The sequence below is a fragment of the Mobula hypostoma genome, chromosome X1, assembly GCF_963921235.1.
Source record: "Mobula hypostoma chromosome X1, sMobHyp1.1, whole genome shotgun sequence".
Taxonomy (NCBI): Eukaryota; Metazoa; Chordata; class Chondrichthyes; order Myliobatiformes; family Myliobatidae; genus Mobula; species Mobula hypostoma.
Window position 1 is genome coordinate 27,965,333 of NC_086128.1, and position 18,631 is coordinate 27,983,963.

At 40.0% G+C, this 18,631-nt stretch overlaps 2 protein-coding genes across 7 annotated transcripts in view; one reads left to right on the forward strand and one right to left on the reverse strand.

Annotated features, from left to right (window-relative positions):
* Positions 1–9,184, forward strand: part of inpp1 (inositol polyphosphate-1-phosphatase) — a 35,090-nt gene extending 25,906 nt beyond the window's left edge. Inside the window, exon 6 of the mRNA XM_063037233.1 lies at positions 484–9,184. Coding sequence (XP_062893303.1) covers positions 484–970 — 487 coding nt within the window. The 3' untranslated portion in view covers positions 971–9,184. The remainder of the gene's footprint in view (positions 1–483) is intronic.
* pan2 (poly(A) specific ribonuclease subunit PAN2) overlaps positions 1–18,631 on the reverse strand; it is a 138,288-nt gene that overhangs the window by 29,859 nt on the left and 89,798 nt on the right. For 4 of the 6 annotated variants that reach the window (XM_063037231.1, XM_063037228.1, XM_063037227.1 and 1 more), the window contains exon 25: positions 16,317–16,517. In XM_063037231.1, coding sequence (XP_062893301.1) covers positions 16,317–16,517 — 201 coding nt within the window. Of the gene's footprint in view, positions 1–9,875; positions 12,709–13,806; positions 13,887–16,316; positions 16,518–18,631 lie in introns of those variants that run through there. The other 2 variants (XM_063037229.1, XM_063037230.1) reach the window with 2 other exon arrangements.

The following is an 18,631-nucleotide window of genomic DNA, read 5'->3' on the forward strand; positions in this document are numbered from 1 at the left end:
CTGCAAGATACAATGGAGCAACTGGCCAAAGATTCTTCAACACAAGCTTCCAAACTTGTGATCTCAACTAGCTAGGAAGGTGAGGGCAGTAGGAAGATAGGAACACCACTACCTGCAGATTTCCCCAGTTGCAGACCATCCCAACTTGGAAATACATAATCATTTCTTCATCAGTCAGGCCTATACCCTGGAACTCCCGATCAAATAGCACTGTGGGAGTAACATCATACAACCACAGCAGTTCACAGGTGGCTCACTACCACACCACAGGCATTTAGAGATGGATAATAAATGCTGCCTTGTCAGTGACGCTGCATTCCAGGAAATAATGGAATAAAAAACACTGATTATAATTAAGCGGTACCCAAAACCTCTTCAAGGCTTCTTGATGGAAGCAAGAATTCCATTAAAGCAAATAATTCTTATTTAGTCTGTTGAGGTATAAAATTATTCCTCTCATGCAGATTTCTTTTCTTTTTGCAGATGGAAGGGGAAATATTACTGGGGCATTTCCTACAATGATATCAATATCCACTCCATTCCAAAGCAGCTTCCTGCAGATTACAATCAACTTTCAATAGTCATGAGCTCAAGTGAGAAGGATAGCATCAAGAAAGCATTAACTCCTCTCTGTGGTGAAAGAATATACTATGCTTCAGGAGCAGGATACAAGATCTTGTGTACTATCCTTGGCTTGGCAGATGCTTATGTCATCACAACAGACACTACCTTTAAATGGGATACCTGTGGCCCTCATGCCATCTTGAAATCCTTAGGAGGGGGCATTGTAAACCTTGCCAAAGTTCTGGTTGAAGTGAAGGAGAGGGGCCCTGGTGCTATTCCAGAACTCCAATACAAGATGCCTGATGAAGGGGCAAAAGAAACCGAGAAATGGGCCAACAGAGGAGGCCTTGTGGCTTACAGGTCTCAACAGCACCTAGAGGCCATTATTAATGCACTCTTGGTTTAATTCTACACACTTGGGGTACAGTTTTACTTCACACTAAAATTAAATGCAAAAGATTACAAACATGCATTTTATTAAACAAAGAATATAATTGCCCTAGCCCCAGCCAATTATTTTTCACAAAAGTAAAATGGATTTAAAAGACGTTTAGAGCATTGAAACAATACACCAGAAATCAGATCGACAGTGTTCTTCAAAATAAATTAAATAGCAACTATATAACAAACATGAGAATGTCCACAGATGCTGGAAATCCAAACAACAGATACAAAATGCTGGAAGAACGCGGCAGGCCAGGCAGCATCGATGGAAAAGAGTACAGTGGTTCTGCTGAAGGGTCTAGGCCCAAAATGTCAATGGTACTCTTCCATAGATGCTGCCCGGCCTGCTCAGTTCCTCCAGCATTTTGTGTGTATTACTATGCAACAGGTCTCTTACTATTTTAAATATCTCTGGCAAAGCAGCTGTAAAACAATGGAAAGTTCTGAAGCATTTAGAACAGATGAGAAATATCTTTAGCCAGAGGATGGTGAATCTGCAATTCATTTACACAGATAGCTGTCTAAGCATTCATTGGGTATATTTAAAGTGGAGGTTGATGGGTTCTTGATTAGTAAGGGCATCAAAGGTTTTGGGGAGAAGGCAGGAGAATGGGGTTGAGAGGGATAATAAATCAATTAGCCATGATGGAATGGCAGAGTAGACTCGATGAGCTGAATGGCCTAATTCTGCTCTTATGACTTATGGTCTTATTGCAGGTTTTACACATTCTGCAAAATCATTAATATTCCCTTTGGCCTCTTGCATTGTTAGAAAGAGGGCAAACCACAAATTTTGCCCAAGACTAACATCCAACAATTGTGGGCATGCTCCATTCATTTAAATTGAGATAATTTCTTTCCTCTCCTCTGGAAATCATTGATTCCTGAGGCAAGAATCCATCAGGCCACTGACAATTTGCCCAAGTGGCCACACTTATTTGATTATGATTTTACAGAGCTCAATACATCTACATAGTCACAGTATCTGGCAGAGAAGCCCAGACAAAAGATTAGTTCTTGTCATCACCAAATATATGGGCAGTACAGCTGTTTAGCATACCTCTGCTTTATTCAACAAGATTAATTCTGTACAAAGCATTCCATTCCCTCGAGTTGTTGACAATTAGTTAAAATTAAATCAGACAATAACTAAAGCAAATCTCTTAATTTGAGCCTAAATAACAGTAAGCAAATCAGTATTAAGTTAAACTGCCTTTTGTATCCTTGTTACACAAAGTAATAAAACATAACTTTCTGTAGAATTAAAGATCTGATGTACAAAAAATTGTTTTCATTGTTAGAGCTTTTTAATTTGCAGAATGTCTTTAATGTGTGATCTAAAAAACAAAACAGACACAAAGCCCATAGTTTAAGACAGTTTTGAAAATAGATAAAGTAATTAGTAATTAGGGCAACACCAGGTTCAAGGTTTTGCAAAGTCCAAGATTGTAAGATCGAGGGAAACCAGGAGATAAGTTCCATCATGTGAAAGGCTCTGGACGGAAAAAAAAACCCACTAGGAACTGTTTATGTCAACTGTGAGGATACAGGTACAGAATGATTTCACTGGCTTCCTTGGAGGAACAAGAGAGTAGGGTGACAAGAAGAAGGGACAGAGCTGGATGCGAGAGAGGCATTTTTGGCCCCCTCATTATCCAGTATTCTACAACTAAAATTTCAAAAAAGACAATTGGGCTTTGCTTTTTCCAAAAATATTTTAAATTAGTTCACATATTATTTTAACTCAGTGCAAGTTAAACGTTTGTTATGTGTTGTTGGGAGGCATTATGATTACCATGTTAATATCGAATAAAATACTATGGAGGCAAATTAGGTAATGTTTCAAAAGCAGAACTTAAACTGGAAAAATGTGTGCTAGGCTTTTGTAATAATGATTAAGGGTAACAATATTTGATATTGTGAAGTTCTGTATTATAACAATAAAAGCTTCTGATGTTCTTCCCTATTCTGAGTGTAAGTATCAAGTATCATTACAGTTGAAATCAGAACACACAGCACCATGTTGTACTCTCACAATACCTAAAGAGACTTGCTTTACAGTCCATGCAAGGAGTGATTCTGCAGATGAGTGGTTACCTTTAAAGGGTGATTGAACTAGATTGGCCTTGGATTCTGAAGAATGACCACAAGACATTGGAGCAGAATTAGACCATTCGGCCCATTGAGTCTGCTCTGTCATTCCATCATGGTTGATCCATTTCCTTCTCAACACCATTGGACCAACCAAGCAGAGTCCACTGCCAAGAAGGCCCACCAGCACCTTTACTTCCTGAGAAAACTAAAGAAATTTGGCCTGTCCCCAAAAACCCTCACTAATTTTTATAGATGCACCGTAGAAAGCATTCTTCTAGGGTGCATCACAACCTGGTATGGAAGTTGTCCTGTCCAAGACCGAAAGAAGCTGCAAAAGATCGTGAACACGGCGCAGCACATCACACAAACCAATCTTCCGTCCTTGGACTCATTTTACACCACACGCTGTCGGAGCAGTGCTGCCAGGATAATCAAGGACACGACCCACCCAGCCAACACACTTTTCGTCCCTCTTCCCTCCGGAAGAAGGCGCAGGAGCTTGAAGACTCATACGGCCAGATTTGGGAACAGCTTCTTTCCAACTGTGGTAAGACTGCTGAACGGATCCTGACCCGGATTTGGGCCGTACCCTCCAAATATCTGGACCTGCATCTCTGTTTTTTTTTTGCACTACCTTACTTTCCATTTTTCTATTTTCTATTTATGATTTATAATTTAAATTTTTAATATTTACTATCGATTTGTAATCCAGGGAGTGGGAAGTGCAGAATCAAATATTGCTGTGATGATTGTATGTTCTAGTATCAATTGTTTGGCGACAATAAAGTATAACCTTTCACACTCTGACTTATCAATAATTATCAAACTATGCCTAAATACACTCAATCACCTGGCCTCCACAGCCATTTGTGGCAATGAATTCCACAGATTCACCACCCTCTGGCTATAGAAATGCCTCATCTGTTCTAATTGGATGTCCCTTTATTGAGCCTGTGCCCCCTGTTCCTGGACTCCCCAACTATATGAAACATTCTCTCCACATCCACTCTATCTAGGCCTTATAACATTCAATAATTTCAATAACCCCCACCCCACCCTCCATTCTTCTAAATTGGTCACAGGCCCAGAGCCATCAAACGCTCCTCACATAATTTCAATCCCAGAATCATTTTAGTGAACCTCCTTTGAACCCTCTACAATGTAAGCACATCCTTTCTTAGAAAAGGGTCCCAAAACTACTCACAATACTCCAAGTAAGGTCTCACCAGTGCCTTATAAAGCCTCAGTATTACATCCTTGTTTTTATATTCTCGTCCTCTTGAAATGAGTGCTAACACTGCATTTGCTTTCCTTAACACCAACTCAACCCGCAAGTTAAACTTTAGGGAATCCTGCATGAGGACTCCCACATCCCTTTGAAAACTTGGATTTTTGAATTTTCTCCACGTTTAGAAAAGTCCACTTGTATTCCTTCTACCAAAGTGCTTGACCATAGACTTCCTGACACTGTATTCCATCGACCACTCCTTTCCCCATTCTCCTAATCCAAGTCCTTCTGTAACCTCCCTGCTTCCTCAACTCCACCAGCCCCTCCACTGATCTTTGTACTGTCCGCAAACTTGACCACAAAGCCATCAATTCCGTTATCCAAATCATTGACATACAACATAAAGAGAGTCCCAACACCGACACTTGCGGAACTAGTCACCGGCAGCTAATCAGAAAAGGCCCCCTTTATTTCCACTCTGTCTCCTGCCAACCAGCCAATACTATCCATGCTAGAATATTTCCTGTAATGCCATGGGCTCTTACCCTGCTTAGCAGCCTCACGTGTGGCACCTTATCAAAGGCATTTTGAAAATCCAAGTAAACAACATCCACCGATTCTCCTTTCTCTATCCTGCTTGTAATTTCCTTAAAGAATTCCAGCAGATTTGTCAGGCAAGATTTTCCCTCAAGGAAACCATGCTGACTTCGGTCATTTTATCATGTGCCTCTAAGTACCCCAGAACCTCAGGTTTAACAACCAACTCCAACATCTTCCCTTCCGAGGTCAGATTAACTGGCCTATGATTTTCTTTCTTCTGCCTCTCTCCCTTATTGAAGAGTGGAGTGATATTTGCAATTTCCCAGTCTTCTGGAACCATGCCAAAACCTAATGATTCTTGAAATATCATTACTAATGCCTCCACAACCCCTTCAGCTACCTCTTTCAGAACCCTGGGGTATATACCTACGTGACTTATCTACCTTCAGATCTTTCAGCTTCCCAAACACCTTCTTGGTAATAGCAACAACACTTACTTCTCCTCCCCGACACTCAAATTTCTGGCATAGTGCTAGTGTGAAGACTGATGCAAAATACTTATGCAGTTCACCCACCATTACCTTGCCCCCCCCCCACTTCTCCAGCATAATTTTCCAGCAGCCCGATATCTATTCTTGCCTCTTTTATTCTTTATACGTCTGAAAAAAGTTTTGGTATCTTCTTTGATATTATTAGCTAGCTTACCTTAATATTTCATCTTTTCACTCCTTGTGGCATTTTTTTTTTTAAGTTGCCCTATGGTTTTTAAAAGCTTCCCAATTCTCTAACTTCCCACTAATTTTTGCTCTATTATATGCCCTCTCTTTTGCTTTTATGTTGGCATCGATTTCCCTTGTCAGCTACGGTTCTGTCAACCTGCCTTTAGAATACTTCTTTGCGATGTGTCTATTCTGCACCTTCCAAATATCTCCCAGAAATTCCAACCACTGCTGCTCTGCCGTAATCCCTGCTTTGGCCAGCCTCCAATTCCCTTTACTCCACTGTAATACTGATACAGTCTGGCACTTCCTGGCTTTAGCTCCTCCCTCTCAAATTGCAGGGCGAATTCTACCACGTTGTGATCACGGTCTCCACCACAAGCTGCTCTAAAAAGCCATCTCGTAGGGGTTCTACAAATTCTCTCATGATCCAAAATCAGCACCAATCTGATTCTCCCCTACCTACAGATTGAAATCTCCCATGACTTTCGTAACAATACCCCTTTGATGTTCATTTTCCATCTCCCAAGATGGGCTCTAATTGACACTTTCAGGATTCTGAGCAAAAGTGATAGCTGGAGATTCTAGAACAAAGGCACGCAGAATAAGGGATCTGGCCATACTGGCCTATGAATAAGGAGACACTTCACCGTGTGAACTTTCAGAATTCTTCACTCCAGGGAGCAGTAAAAGGCTGGTCATTGAGTTTATCCAAGGATGAGATCATTAGATAGTTGGACACTGGGAGAATCTGCAAAACTATGACTAGGCAGGACAGTTAAATTGAAGCAGAGGATCAGGTTGTGACCTTATTAAGCAGCAGAGCAGATGCAAAAGTTGTAATGATCTACTCATTTTAATCTGCTTATTCTTTCAGAGTCTCAAAATTGTAGAATTCATTTTTTGCCTTTTTCATGCAACATTTTTAAACCCTAGTTTGCTCTCATCTGATCAGAATTCACATCATGCTATTCTTAGTTTAAAATTCTTCTTTACACCTGTTCTAAACTTTTAAGGTGTAGTGAGGAAGGCCATTTTCCAGGACTCATGCTTGAAAGTTCAGCTGTGAAACATAGGAGAATGGCCTCCCAAACTTGCTCTGTTCAAATTGCATAAAGTACATTCCAAGTGATATAAACAAAAGTTGCATAGTTACTGACCTCATGAATTTTATCACATGGACAACTGCCAATATCAACAGGAAGACCCAAGCCATAAAAACCAAACTGATATTGTATAAACTGAGAGGGAATGGTCAACCTCAAACTGGGAGCGAAAGAAATTCATGGACAGACAGACAGCAAGTCATCATAATCTCACCAGGTAAAAGCCTTAGCTGCTTGAGGTATTTCATCAGGACAAAAAAATAAACAAAAATTGAGTTGTTCACTATTGCTTACGCCTCGAGTACTAGATAAGGGCAAAGACAAAGAAAACATGGTTCCCGCAAGACAGCTAATCCAAATCCTGGGAGAGAGGGGAAGAATTAATTATAAAGCATCAATATTTTAAAATCACCAGGAAGAGCAGAAGACATTAGTTTTATTTGATGATCCAAATAGGACATCCAAATACAATTTACACATAACTGCCAAATTAAATGAGGAATTGAGTGAAAGAGAATAAATACAAGCAAGGGCGTGGGGGGGGGGGGTGGAAGAGAAGGAAGACACAATAGACCACTTAGCATAGGAGTTCCCAACTTTTTTTTAATTGCCATGGACCCCTTAATCGAGAAGTCCATGGACTCCAGGTTGGGAACACCTGACTGGAATACTGCCTGCTATGATGACTGGAATAAGAAAGTTCCACTGATCAATTTCTTCACATATTTTGGACTATATTTGCAGAATATTAAAACGTGTTGCATTTTGTGCAACGAACTAATAGAATAAACACAAGAGCTGTGAGATCAGGGATTAGACATTGTTGTGACAACAATCAAGGTGTGTTAAACTCAGGAATGCATGTTAAGTCTACTTAGGTTAACTGGCTGCAGGCTTTACTTTGTATTGTGAGTGGCATGACCTTTTGTCAAACAATAGCTATTTCTCCAATATTGATAAAGGAGACAGGACACAACAGAATTGGAGCGCAGAGCTTGCAACCTCAATGGTATTTGGACTATACATCTGCACGATGCATTCTTAGGTGAGGATGAGCTATTGAATAAGTTTTGAAATAGTTCTAGACTATTTATCTGCTGATTCCATGATCTAAAGTCATTTTGAAACCTGTACATGTTTTATGCCATAATTAAGAGTTTTTATTTAAAGTCACTGACAAGTTCAATCCTGGAATTTCCTATCTCGTGTCACTGTGGGAGTAACACTTAGCAGCATTTGGTTCACATCAGGTTTCACATACAACATTCAAAGCAAATTTGATGACTATGCATTCTTAGAAATTAACATGGCAAGGAAGAAAAAAATCATGTTGTGCCTCGAGGTCTCATTACAGACTACCAACAGTTTTCCGAACTGATATATCTTCTGAAAATACTTATGGGATGTGGGCATCACTGGAAAGGCCAGAATTTTTTGCCCACCTCTAACTGCCTTGAAGGTGGTGGTGGTGCTGGTACTAAGCCATCTTGAACTTTTGCAGTCCTGCTAAAGAATCTGTTGGGGACTTCCACAATTTAAACACAGCAGTGAAGAAGAACTGACAACATTATTTCCAAGGCAGGATGATGTGCAACATGGAGGAGAGCCTGCATGCATGGCATTTCCATGCACCCTCTGCCCTCTTTTCAGTGCAGTAGAGATAATGGGCCTGGGAGGTGCTGTTAAAATAGCCTTGGTGAGTTGTTGGAGTGCATTTACAGATGCCATACACTGCAGCCATACTGCACAAGTGATAGGTGAAGTGTATGCTAAAAAATAAGCACCTACAGCATATTATGCCTTTGCCACCTCAGTTGTTCTAGAGTACATCATAGCTGATTAAATACTTATGAAACTTGGTAGACAAGCTTCCACGAGCAGTGATGCAGTCATGACCGGGTAATCCACTCGAATGAGATTGACTGAGACAAGAGGCCCAGGATACGAAGAACTCCTCTCTACTCCAGGAACCAGGCAGGGCCTCTGTTTAATGGCTCCTATGAACAATGGTGTCTCCCTTCATTACCTTGGATTGCCAACTTTTGGGTGGAGGATGGGATGCCAATCAAACAGCCTTTTGTCCTGAATGGGGTCAAGCTTCAAGTGCTGTTGGGGCTCTGCTCATTCAGACAAATGGGGATAGCTAGAAGGCTTTGACAAATCAGGAGGTACAAAATGATGCATGTTAATCACCAGCTACCAGTTTATGCCTGAAATGTGCAACATAGATGGCTGCTTCTTCTGGAGTTATACATGAAACTGAACAATTTTCAGCAAACATCTCCAATTCTGATCTTATTGAGGTCATATAGCAGTTGATGGTCAACCCTAGGATACAGATTTGAAATATTCAATAAGTTATCTTCTTAACAAAAGTAAAATGATCCAAGGTCAAATACCAAGCAAAAAATCCTCCCCACCCCAATATTGAGATCTTTCTGATCTGTGCAGTATTTAACACCCGGGCATGCTTGATCACTGGATTCCAAGCTTCCTCCAATGCCATCCTATAAATATGGTACTGCATTCTACAGCAACACAGGTTATATATAACTTTAATTAGTCTATTCTCATTCCACCTTTCCAGTCTTTATCAATTTCTTGGGCTGCCTTTGCCAAGATCAAAAACGCACTCAATCCTCTGGCCTACTGCTATTCTGACAAATTTATAAGCCTCTTCCTTTCATTTAACATCTTTAATTTCTCCCATTAGTTACAGGCAGACCCCTCGTCCTGTTGTATTTTTGTTCCTCAAAATACATGGCTTTTGCAAAATCATTAATATTTTTCAGTATTGTTACCTATGCACTGTAATCTTTTAATACAGCTAACCAATCAACTGCTGTCAACTTCTGCCCCATCCCATCATCATACCTTAGTTTTGGACTGGGCTAAACCACTTTCAAACAATGAACTAGGATAACCAAGTCAACTAACAAGGTGGAATGTTTTGTTTACAAGGTCAGGCTGGCTCAATCACAGCAATTCTTTTTGTTTTTAAGAGTAGAATGGAGTTAATTAGGAAAAAATACAGACCAAGAATTTCATTAAAAAATAAAGTTTATTACCTTCAGAAAAGCAAGGTAAATGAGAAATTACTCAACTGATTTTTTTTTTAAAAAGAGCTTCCATTTTCTCTCTCGAAATATACAGTTGCAAGAAAAAGTTTGTGAACCCTTTGCAATTACCTGGTCTTCTGCATTATTACTCAAAACTTGGTCTGATCTTCATCTGTCACAGTAAGAGACAAACAATCTGCCTAAACTACTAACACACAAACAATTGTACTTCTCATCAATACTGAGCATATCATTTAAACAATCACAGTTAAGGGTCAAAAAAGTATGTGAACCTCTGGGGTAATGCTTTCTACAAAAGCCTTTTGGAGTCAGGTGTTCCAATCGATGAGATTGGAGGAGTGGGTTGCAGAGGTGCCCTGCTCTATGGGAAAAAAAAGACACGAAATCAGGTTACTGATGAAGCCTGCTCTTCAAGAAAGTTCTGTTTATGTGCACCATGCCTTGATCAAAACAACTTTGAAGACTTTAGAAATGATTTTGCAGTCTTTTCCAATTTCATACATCTCTACAATTGATCTTCTAAAGACCTGAGTGTTCATCAGTCCACAGTAAGAGAAATTGTCTACAAAGGGAGGAAATTGAGTACTGTCGCTACTCTCCCTAGGAGTGGGCATCCTGCAAAGATCACACCAAGAGCATGTGAAATGCTGAAGGAGGTGAAAAGAACACAAGGGTAATAGCAAAAAACCTGCAGAAATCTTTAATAATAATAATTTTAAAAATTGCTAAAGTCTCTGTTCATGAGTCCATTATAAGAAAAAGAATGAACAAGAATGGTGTTCATGGAAGGACACCATGGAGGAAACCATTGCTCTCAAAAAAAAACAAAAAACATTGCTGTATGTCTCAAGTTTGCAAAAGACCACCTGGACGTTCCACAATGCTTCTTGGACAATGTTCTGTTGACAAATGAGACAAAAGTTGAATTTTTGGGCAGAAATACACACCACTATGTTTGGAGGAAAAAGGGGACTGCACATCAACATCAAAACCTCATCCCAACTGAAGCATGGTGGAAAAAGCATCATGATTTGGGGGCTGCTTTTTTGCTTCAGGTCCTGGAGAGCTTACAATCATTGAGGAACAATGAATTCAAAAATTGTATCAAGACATTTTACAGGGGAATGTCAGGGTAGCAGTCTGTCACCTGAAGCTTAAAAGACGTTGGATATTGCAACAAGACAATGATCTGAAACACAAGAGTAAATCAACAACAGAACAGTTTAAAAAGAAGAAAATTAATGTTTTGGAATGGCCACGTCAGAGTCTAGACCTTAACCCAATTGAGGTACTGTGGTGTGACCTGAAGAGGGCTGTTCATGCAAGGTATCCCAGAAATATTGATGAACTGAAACAGTTTTGCATGGAGGAATGGTCCAAAATTCCTCTTCGCCATTCTGCAAGTCTGATCAGCAGCTACAAGAAATGTTTGGTGACGATACAGTAACTGCAGCTAAAGGAGGTTCTACCAGTTATTAAACACAAGGGTTCACATGCTTTTTTCAGCTTGGACTATGAATAATTAAACAATGTTCAATAAAGACATAAAAAATACAACTGTTTGTGTGTTATTATTGTAGGCAGATTATGTTGGTCTATTATTGTGACTTAGTGGAAGATTAAACCATATTTAATGAGTAATTAATGCCGAAAATCTGGCAATTGCAAAGGGTTCACAAACTTTTTCTTACAACTGTATATACATAGTATATACAGGAAGTGCAAATGTTTTTCCTTCCAATGCAGGTACTTGAGTAACATAATGCCGAATATTGACAGTGTCTTGCACCACATGAACACATATGTAAAATACTGTAATAAAGATTGCTAGCTATTCGGAGATTTGTAAACTCAAGGCCACATTTTCTTTTAAGTTTCAAAAAACCTGAAAATTCAGGAAACTCGGCAGTGTAACTGAAGATTCTACATCAACCTGCTGGCTGTCTGGAAAGACTGAATAGCACAAATACAATCTCGGAAGAATGTGGACTGTTACATTTGATGACACTGCCGTCCTGACATCAATCCTATATCCTGATTGTTTAATTAAACAATCTAAAAAAACTGAAGTATTAAAATCACTGTGGAATACCTTATTCAACATGACAGGATACAAAACAATATCTACAAAGGGGAAGACAACCATTTCTTAGAAAGCAATGAGTTTACTGAGTAACTGCATTGGCAACCTGGTAACAACGTACTGTATGATGATATTTCCATTACCATATTTATTAACCCTATGTGCTTTCTTCCTGGAATAGGAAAATATTGGGTAATGCTGGGGTATATTAAAGATTTTCATTCAATTTCAGAGCAGCCAAACTCTACCAACCATGTCTGCACTATCTGAATTAAGCATACTGCCTTCACAGGAAGGCTATTCTGTCCAGGTGGGCACTTGTTTTTATAGTAAGCAAATAAAAAGTGAAGGAGAAACTTAAGAAAATAGAGGGGAGAATATGAACCCCTTCCTAAAAAGCACTAAAAAGCATGGAATGTTTACCAAGAAACCTCTGGAGATTTGGAAGCCTTGACAAAATGCAGGTCCTCGCGTGACGGGCAATCATCGCAACGGTTGATGATACCAACTGTACTTCCCCCCTCAGAGGCTGCCTGGTTTTGAGCATTTCCAGCATTCTCTAGTTAACATGTTTGTTGCCATTTTCCTCAAAGTGACTCAGTTCTTTTCTCAAGATTCTGTCGTCCTTTCCCATTCTTCATCCTGTCAGATCAGTGTTCCATGGTTAAAATACTACAACAGTCAAGCACCAGTGCAAGCCGTCTCCATTTAGAAACGGGTTTCTTCTGGAATCTGTGAAAAATACAAACTTTTTTCCCCTCAAATGCTGCAGATTCACTCCTCATTAGGTTAGATAGTTCATTCAGATGTCTTCACATTTTAACCCTTCAGAGGTGGGAAAATTGGGAGCCTGATTTAAGAGAAAAAACAAGCTTGAAGGTGTAGAATCGACATTTTAAAAAAACATCACGATTAAACCCATCATGGGTGACGAAGAAAATGTAAAGTGCATTCCAATATTGTATGCACATCAGGACGAAAGAGATACTGAGAAATAGAACATTTTCCAAGTTTTAGACCCAATATAATGTAGAGCTCCCTCTACTTTGCACTAAGTGCATAACATGACATTTCCATTTCCTATGCTGGCCACCCATTTCTCTCCTCGCGTAGCATTGCTGATTTGATACCAACTATGGCTAGCTGTCCTATAGGCAGCCTAAACAATTTCACTGGAATTATCAATGGAAACTTTCATTTCATTAGTCAGCAGTAGATTCAAAGCCAGACCCAAATGCAAATTCATTAATCATGTTACAAGTTTGCAACAAAACAGGCGAGTTGCTTTCCTGCAGGAATGGACACCATAATCATGCATTCTTACACATGTGCTAGCTACCCACCCAGCAGAGTTGTTGTAGCTCGGCACCCAGCCCTCTCAGCCGCATACATGCTGGTATGGGGATATTCAGAAAATGGAAACAATTGATTTAAAGTTTTGAAAGATGTTTAACCAAAGAACAAGCTATGCACATTCGAGTAGCACCTTTTAAGATTTTCAGAAAGTCCCATAGATTTCTTTGAAAGCACATGTAATTTTTTTTGTGGGGGATTACTGCAATAGTGCAAAGAACAGTATGCAGGCAAACACAGCAACCGATTTGCGCATCGCAAGGTCCTATAAACAGGCAATTTGAGATTATAGGAATGTTAGTTAGCAAGACATTGGGAGAGCTAGAGTCCTGAAGCAGGGCTTGAGCCTCCAATCTACTGACTAAAACTGAAGAACTAGTAATTAAGCATATTATTAGCTATAAATCCAGCTGTTAATTACATAAATTTAGAGTACATCTCTATGCTGCAACCCAGCCAAAATGCTTTATTTTGAAATAGCATTTCATAATTACTCAAAAACCATATACATTCAATACTGTAAAAATCTTTCACTAACTACACAATAAAATAAATGAAAGATCACTCCAGACAGATTATGACAAGAATGAATTACCAGGGAAAGAAATGCCTTGATCCACAGAGTTTCACTTCAAGCCTAGGCAAGTTGATGATTAGTCTGGATGCCAAAAATTCCTTATAGAATAAAAAAAGTTTGAGGAATGAACCACATGTTGAGTCTCAAAAACATTTAAGACAATACTGTTTAGAACCACCATAATCGCCCAAATTGCAGCCTTCTGATCTGCATTATTCTCCTCTTGGTCTTGAGAAGATTTAGTTCAGAGCAGTTATTTATCTGGAACATCAAGATGGCTGAAGTAATCCTATCCTCATACAAATTTAAGCCATTTGTCAGTAACTACAGTCGACCTTTACTAATCCGACTATCTATAATCCGGTTCCTTCGATAATCCGGCACTGATTATGCTTAATGTGATCCTTCTGTAATTCCGCATTTTCACTAATCCGGCACTCCTCAGGTCCCAATGGTGCCGGATTAGTGAAGGTTGACCTGTACAAAAATATTCTGCATCTCAGATTAACTGCTAGATTTGAGTTTGTTTACATCTTTGTACTCATTCCATCTTGCACTCATTATTCAAACAAAGTAGATCTTAAAAGTAGAATGAAATAAACAAGCACTCAAGTTTATGAAACTTTCAGTTTTTGTTCTCTAAATAAAATAAAGGACTGCAAGTATCATTGCTAGGGAAGTGGATATCTTCTGTTTTAGCATTAGCAGGATGTCTAGAAAAGCCATTGAAGGGTTTTTAAATAAGCAATAAAAAACATTCTGACAAAGCATGGTGGGAAGGAAGCGGGGAACAAAATAAATCACTAATTTGAGCCAATGATACAAAAAGAAAAAATTTGCAAGTGGGTGTCATAAAAGTGATGCATTAAGAGGTATTTAAGAGGGGACTTCCAAGTGCATTGACAACAGTAGAAAAAAATCTCAACAGATCATAGAATATAGAAATCTACAGCACATTACAGGCTATTCAGCCCACAATGTTGTGCCGACCATATAACCTACTCTAGAAGCAGTCTAGAATTACCTTACAGTATAGCCCTCTATTTTCCTAAGCTCCATGTACTTATCCAAGAGTCTCTTAAAAGAACCGATTGTATCCACTTCCATCATCGACGCTGGCAGTGCGTTCCATGCATCCACCACTCTCTGTGTGAAACACTTAGCCCTGACAACCCCTCTGTACCTACTTCCAAGCACCTTAAAACTATGCCCTCTCGTGCTAGCCATTTCAGCCCTGGGAAAAAGCCTCTGGCTAGCCACACGATCAATGTCCTTCATCATCTTATACATCTCTATCACTTCACCTCTCATCCTCTGTTGCTCCAAGGAGAAAAGGCAAGTTCACTCAACCTATTCTCATAAGGCATGCTCCCCAATCCAGGCAACATCCTTGTAAATCTCCTCTACACCCTTTCTATGGTTTCCACATCCTTCCTGTAGTGATGTGACCAGAACTGAACACAGTATTCCAAGTGGGGTCTGACCAAGGTCTTATACAGCTGTAACATTACCTCACAGCTCTTAAACTCAATCCCATGGTTGATGAATGCCAACACACCAAACACCTTCTTAACAACACTGTTAATCTGCGCAGCAGCTTGGAGTGTCCTAAGGACATGGACCCCAAGATCCCTCTGATCCTCCACACTGCCAAGAGTCTTACCATTAATATTATATTCAGTCTTCAAATTTGGCCTACCAAAATAAACCACTTCACATTCATCCAGGTTGAAGTCCATCTGCCACTTCTCAGTCCAGTTCTGCATCCTATAGATGTCCTGCTGTAACCTCTGACAACCCTTCAGACTATCCACAACACCACTAACCTTGGGTCATCAGCCAACTTACTAACTCACCCTTCTACTTCTTCATCCAGGTCATTTATAAAAATCACAAAGAGGAGGGATCCCAGAACAGATCCCTGTGGAACATCACTGGTCACTGACCTCCATGTGGAATATGAACCATCTACAACCACCCTCTGCCTTCTGTGGGCAAGCCAATTCTGGATCCACAAAGAAAGATGTCCTTGGATCCCATGCCTCCTTACTTTCTGAAGGAGCCTTAGCAAATGTCTTACTGAAATCCACACACGTTACGTCCACTGCTCTACCTTTATCAATGATCAGAAGATGAAGAGTGCCTGAAACCAAAGCAATAAGATAAAGCAAGCACAATGAGACACTGAAAAACATTCCCCACATGACATTTCCCTTACTCTGGCCACCTTGTGGTCTCATTGAGAAAGCCAATTAGTGCTGAATTTCAGAAGATTTTGGCCTGAGCCCACTTTCCAGAAAATACTCAGATTCACAGTCCAAATCCAAATCTCACAAAACTGTCATAGTCAAACAGGCAGTTTTACCTCAGCAGTGTACTGCAGGGCAAGGTCAATGTCCACCCAGCTGTCCAACTGCAAGATTTTCTAAAGCTTCAGCATAATATTTTGATAAGCATAACATCTTAAATGTTAGCTTTGTACAATAAAATGCCATTGCACAAAAATAGGAAATAAACAAGGTACTTACTTTTGGGACTACTCTGGACTTCTTCAGACTCCGGTACTTTCCAGTCCATCTTTCGGCCTTTCTCATATAGGCCTTTGAGTATTTTTCGGAATTCATCAACATCCATCCCATGCTTTGTCAACTCCAGATACTTGCGGTACAGCTGCAGTGCTGTGCGTGCATCCTCTATGCTATCATGTGTTTCACCCTGAATTTTAAGCTCTGTTTGAGAATAGTAGAAGCCAAATCAGTTTCTCCACCTTTAACTACATCTACCCTGACATACCACTTGCGTTTCAGTAAGGTTATCCTTCATTTTAAGTTCTAAAAAAGAATCCAATCTCTTTAGATACGGCAACCATCAGTTGCACATTTTGCAAGGCTAGACACCACCTGCCAGCAGAGGCCTAACCAGCAAGACTTCTTCACTACTCCATCAGCTTTTCATTTTGTACATCCTACTCTAATTCTTACCACCTATCCTGCAAGTACTGACTCCCAGTTGTGCTTTGTCAGCAGTTCGTATTAACAAAGCAGACATTTTTCACTTGAGCCCAAATAGCGAGCATCAGCAGAAGGTTTCAACTGGGAGAATTTCATTGCCTAAGCTTGGTCTTCCACAATTGGACTTCCCAGGTTAGGATGTTAGACAGTGTATCAAGGCCAACGGTTGTCTTTGCTGTTGCCCCAGCCAAGATCAGTTAATATAACAAATGAGATATGGGACCTTCTGTCTACAACTTCCACATGTCAGGCAACCTCAATCATCCATCATCCACAACCATCTGCAGTAGAGAATTCCAGAGATTCAACACCCTATAGAAATAGTTGTTCCCAGGCAATTCAGTTTTAAATGACCACCCTATTATCTTGTAATTGTGTCCACTGGTGGAATAACTCCATTCAGCCTTGACTTTGATCCAGAATGCCGGCAGAGATGTTATGACAAACATACTTTTCAGCCCACCGTCACTTGCAAGCTCGAGGAATTGGATCTTCTTCCCGTGCTGACATGGAAGATTCACCGAAAACATTCACAAATGGGTCACTGACCCATTCCTTTGCACGTCTTGGGTCACTGATGACCTCGCGTGCGTTAAAGTTCAACAGTGTGTGTGACAGGGAATGAGAAAAGGTGCAGCTGACTCATATAGTTTCCTCGCTGCCCGGTAGCACATGCTTTGCAGCCCAGTGGTTGGGGACCGCTGCACTAGGGGAAAGGCAATTCTGGATTGGGTGTTGTGTAATGAACCAAATTTGATTAGGGAGCTCAAGGTTAAGGAACCTGTAGGAGACAGTGATCATAATATGATAGAATTTGTGGAGGAGATAAAGTCAGATGTATCAATATTACAGTGGAGAAAAGGGCATTACAGAGGCATGAGAGAAGAGTTGGCTAAAGCTGATTGGAAGGGGACACTAGCAGTGATAAGGGCAGAACAGCAATGGCTGGGGTTTCTGGGGGCAATTCGGAAGGCGCAGAATAGATACACCCCAAAGATAAGGAAGTATTCTAAAGGGAGGATGAAGCAAGTATGACTGACAAGGAAAGTCAAAGGCAGCATAAAAGCAAAAGAGGGCATATAATAGAGTAAAAATCAGTGGGACATTAGAGGATGAGGAAGTTTTTACAAAACCAACAGAAGGCAACTAAAAAAACCCGTAAGAAGAGAAAAGCAGAAATAAAGATAAGCTAGTCAAAAACATTAAAGAGGATACAAAAGTTTCTTCAGATATACAAGTAAAAGAGGTGACAGTGGGTTTTGGAAAATGACACTGGAGAGAGAGGTAGCAATGGGGGACGAACTCCGCCTTCCGCCTGTGGATATGTAAGACATAGTGTCTTTCTGTCTGCCTTTAATTTCTCCCTTTCCCAACTTAAACTTTGAAATTTTAACTTTATTCAGTCAGATCTTGCAGAGTGATAATTATAGCTATGGCTACCTTGAGAAGCACTAAAAGAAATCCCGATACAGATAATGGTAAGCCTAAAAAAACTGACGAAGCTGCAGAGAAGCCAGCCTGGGTTAATAGATTAGAGACTCAAATAAGTTCTATCGTCGCTGAATTAACTCAACTAAAAGAAAGTCTTCTCCCTTTGGAGGAAAAAATTGATTCTTTGAGCTTGGATCTTAAGGAGGTAACTTGCAACGCGGTTGATATTTCTTCTTGTCTGGAAAAGGCTCAACAATGAACTGTTGATTTGGAAGCTCGCTCTCGTCAGAACAATATTCGAATTGTTGGATCGAAAGAGAAATCAGAATCAGCCGACACACTGCCACTATTTTGCTAAAATGTTTCAATCTCTATTTCCTGAGGCTTTACCACAATTGCCC